Source organism: Corvus brachyrhynchos, unplaced genomic scaffold (assembly GCF_000691975.1).
Source record: "Corvus brachyrhynchos isolate BGI_N302 unplaced genomic scaffold, ASM69197v1 scaffold72, whole genome shotgun sequence".
Lineage (NCBI taxonomy): Eukaryota > Metazoa > Chordata > Aves > Passeriformes > Corvidae > Corvus > Corvus brachyrhynchos.
Genome location: NW_008236763.1, coordinates 2621803 through 2625382, shown reverse-complemented (window position 1 = coordinate 2625382; position 3580 = coordinate 2621803). Strand labels below are relative to the sequence as shown.

At 59.5% G+C, this 3580-nt stretch overlaps 1 protein-coding gene across 2 annotated transcripts in view; it reads left to right on the top strand.

The window, feature by feature from the left end:
* SLC41A1 (solute carrier family 41 member 1) overlaps nucleotides 1–3580 on the top strand; it is a 17247-nt gene that overhangs the window by 1145 nt on the left and 12522 nt on the right. For both annotated transcript variants that reach the window (XM_008644745.2, XM_017727273.1), the window contains exon 2: nucleotides 226–1402. In XM_008644745.2, coding sequence (XP_008642967.1) covers nucleotides 1025–1402 — 378 coding nt within the window. In that variant the 5' untranslated portion in view covers nucleotides 226–1024. The remainder of the gene's footprint in view (nucleotides 1–225; nucleotides 1403–3580) is intronic.

The window sequence follows — 3580 nt, the reverse complement described above, 5'->3', positions numbered from 1 at the left end:
CGTCCTGCGGGTCCCTCCTGGGTGCCCCTTTCAGAGGGCGGCTCTGCCCCCGCATCCCCCGGCACAAGTCCTGAGGGTGCCCAGGGCTGTGGGAGAGCAGCCAAGGGATAGTTCGGGGTACGGCGAAGGCTGAACCTCAGCATCTGTCGGAGGAAGCGGATCGAGCTGCCTATGCGGGCTGCACAGGACCCCACAGAGTATCTGCTTTCCTCCCGTGTGTTGCAGGTGAAAGACGAGTTCTTGGAAAACCACGTTAAATCGCAGGCTGCCCAAATGCCAGCCCCCACCCTGCAGCCTGCCCAGCTCCGTGAGTAACCTTAACTGGGGACCTGCTACTACTCTGAGTAAGAACTGTGCTTGCCTCGTGCTGCTGGGTGAGAAATTCTTCTTCTGGAGGAGGAGGACGGCAGTGACACTTGAAGCCTGCTGGAATCGCTGGCTGTTCTGGCAGAAAGCCCTCAGGAGCTTTCAGACTGGAATTCTGCAGAGGGACAGTGCCGCTGGAGGAAGTGGCAAAGCGCTGGTAGCAAGAAGAGCCTGAGTGGGATCATCTCTAAAAGCCAGTCCTCTGCTCCAGTGCTCAGTGTTTAAGCTTCTGTGTTCTTTACTTCATCTGGTTTTCCTTCTGCCCCATCACAGCAGCCGTGCTGCTGGAAAAAAACTGGGAAAAGATGCACTAAGGCATCACACATCAAGGGAGGAAAGCTTGGATCCTGCCCCGGTGGCTGCTGCACCACACGGCGCTGGAGAGGAGGAGAACCAGAGGGAATTGCTGCCGTTCCCAGCTCCTGCCGTGTCCCTGCTCGCTCCGTGCTCCGTGTCCCCCATCCCTGGACGCTGCTTGATGGGGATCTCTGCTGCAGGAGCAGGCTCTGCACTCCCAGGCGGGCGAGCAGGGCTGGCAGAGGTCGCTCCTAGATGCTGGAAAGGCCATTTGGATAAGCTGCTGGCAGAAGATCCCTTCTGGAACAGCTGTTGGCTGTAGGCCCACTGAGCGGAGGGTCAGGAGAGCCGGTCCTGCAGCATGACTTCCAAGCTGGAGCAGAAGGAGACCCCGCAGGCCAACGGGGCCGTGCTGCCCATCGTGCCCGGGGACTGCCTCACCAGCCCGGAGCGCGGGCAGCGCGTGGAGCCCGCGGATTTCCTGGGACCCGATGGCACCGGGGTGGAAGTGGTGGTGCTGGAGTCCCGTGCCAACGCCAAAGGGGTGAGGGAAGAGGATGCCCTGCTGGAAAAAGGCAGCCAGAGCAATGAGAGCGATGACACCAGCACGGACCGGGGTCCCGAGCCCGCCTCGCCCCTCAAGGAGACCTCCTTTTCCATCGGGCTGCAGGTCCTCTTCCCGTTCCTCCTGGCAGGCTTTGGGACAGTCGCTGCTGGAATGGTGCTGGACATTGTGCAGGTAGGATTGCTGCTCCCCTGGCCCGGTGCTGGGCTCTGGATCCTGGCTCTGTAGATCTTGGCTTTATGGAATAATGGAATGCCAAGGCTGGTTCAGCAACAGGGAGGGGGGTGAACAGTTCCCCGGTGTGCTGGCTGGGGAGGGGGAGCTGAGGAGCCCTCGGGGAAGTGTGGAATGAGGGAGGGAGAGGCCAAGGGAACCCCTGCCCAGCTGTGGCTCAGAGGAGAAGGTGAAGCCAATGCTACTGCCTGGGAACTGAGAGCACTCTGTGCATCACAGCTGGAAATCAATCCTTTCCCTGCTGCTGGCTGGTGACACCCCAGCCCCGGGTTCTGCTTCCTCTTGTCCCTTTCCCGCCTTGGGTGTTTGCTCTGCTGTTCCAGGCTCGTGCCAGCCAGGTTAATGTTTCTCTCAGTGTGTGCCAGACCGTGTGGCTCATTCCAGAGCTTCCTGCACCACTTCCTTGTGTTCTTGAGACATCCAGGGATGTCAGGGCTAACGGAGCTTTCCTCCTGAGAGGGCTGTGGAGGTGATTTTTAGGAAAGGCCGGCAGGGAGCTGGCAGTTGCCTCTAGATGAAAACCAAGGTGTTCCCCGTGGCAGGTGACGCCGTGGGAGTGTGACAGCCTGGTTGTGCTTCCATGTGGGAATGGTGCCTTTGCAAACCGAGGCTCCTGTGCTGGTCTCCACCACATTTTCCATGCACGTCTGGCAGCAGATCAGCTTCTCCTTTGCCCTGACCCACAGGCTGGGCAGAGCTGATTCCCACCCCTGAGGCACAAAGCTGGGCTCATCCATAGGTTTGTGAGACTCCCTTGGATGGGGACGCAGCCATTTTGGAGCTGTGGGCAACCAAAAATGCTCTGCTTGGAGCCTCTGTATTCGCTGGCTGAGGTAAACAAGCCCTGGTGGTGTGGGCAGAGCGAGGCTCGAATGTCAGCCCCGTGAGCTGCTGGCAGCTGGGGTCAGCCCAGCCCGCTGCCAGTAAGTCAGAGGGGTTTTTTTGGGATTTGTGGGTGGTCAGACAGACACTCCCCGTGGTGTCCTGCCCAGAGCAGCAGTTTCCCTGCGTGCCTGAGCGCTCTGGTCATCCTTGCAGCCTCTCTCGGTGGAACCTGTGGGCAGAGCTGGGAAGTGACTCCAAACAGGAAAGGCCGGACGGGGTGAATTAATCCGGGAGAGATTTACCGGAATCGTTTTCTGAAAAAGAGACATTTCAAGCATGTTTTCCCTTCACAAGGTCCCTGCAAACTCAGGCCTGGCTCCTCTGGAAGCTGCCCAGAGCAGTTTGAACCCGACCTAAAGTTTTTCCTGGAGAAGGCTCAGCCCCTGTGGCCGGGCAGGGCCGGGAGGCTGCGGCTCGGCCCTGAGTTCTCCTGCCTTGATTTTTAGGGCCCTTACGAATAAAACTTTGTCCTTCCCGTGTCCCACAGCAGCTCAGCGTGTGGCTGGGCAGCCTGTGCTGCCAGCAGCTCTAACTGGGGATTAAATGAGCCGTGGAGATGCCGTAGGGTGGGGAAGGGAAGCTCGGCTGCAGGGGCTGCTCCTGGGGGCTGCTCCAGAGGCTCAGGGATGGAAGGAGGGAGCGTGTGGAGCTGCAGCCCCGTTGCTGGGATGGCTGGGGACGGCTGGAGGGCTCCGTGCACTCCGTGCCCCCCGTTCTGGATCACCAGGCTGATGATCCCGCTGGAACTGGTGTCCCCGCTGTGCAAAGCAGCAGCCCTGGCCACGCTGTCCCGTTGATGTGTCCCTGGGATTCGCCTCTCAGGAGGAGAGTTTGAGCTCTGGGATGGGAGAGCTGGTACCTGTGAGTGCCCCAGCTGCTCTCTGTGTGCACTGGAGGACCCTGGGCACAATCCCCTCTCCCAGCAGAGCCCTGATCGTTGTTTTCCAGACTCCTTGGAGGTTCTTTGGATGGGCTGGACAGGCAGCGAGCCGGGAGGGAGCTGCAGAGCAGCACCTGGGGGTTGATGTTTCTCCCAGAGCCTCCAGCAGGTCGAGGTCCAGTTCATCCCTCCAGTGCTGCGTGGGCCACACTGGGATCCTGGGCAGAGCCTGAAGGATCCTGTCTGCTGTGTTTGCCTCCCTGAAAACAGCTTACTTCCAAATTTCAGAGGGGCTGTTACAGTGATTTTAATGGCTCCATGTCCTGAACTGAAATTTTTATTTCCTCTTCTCT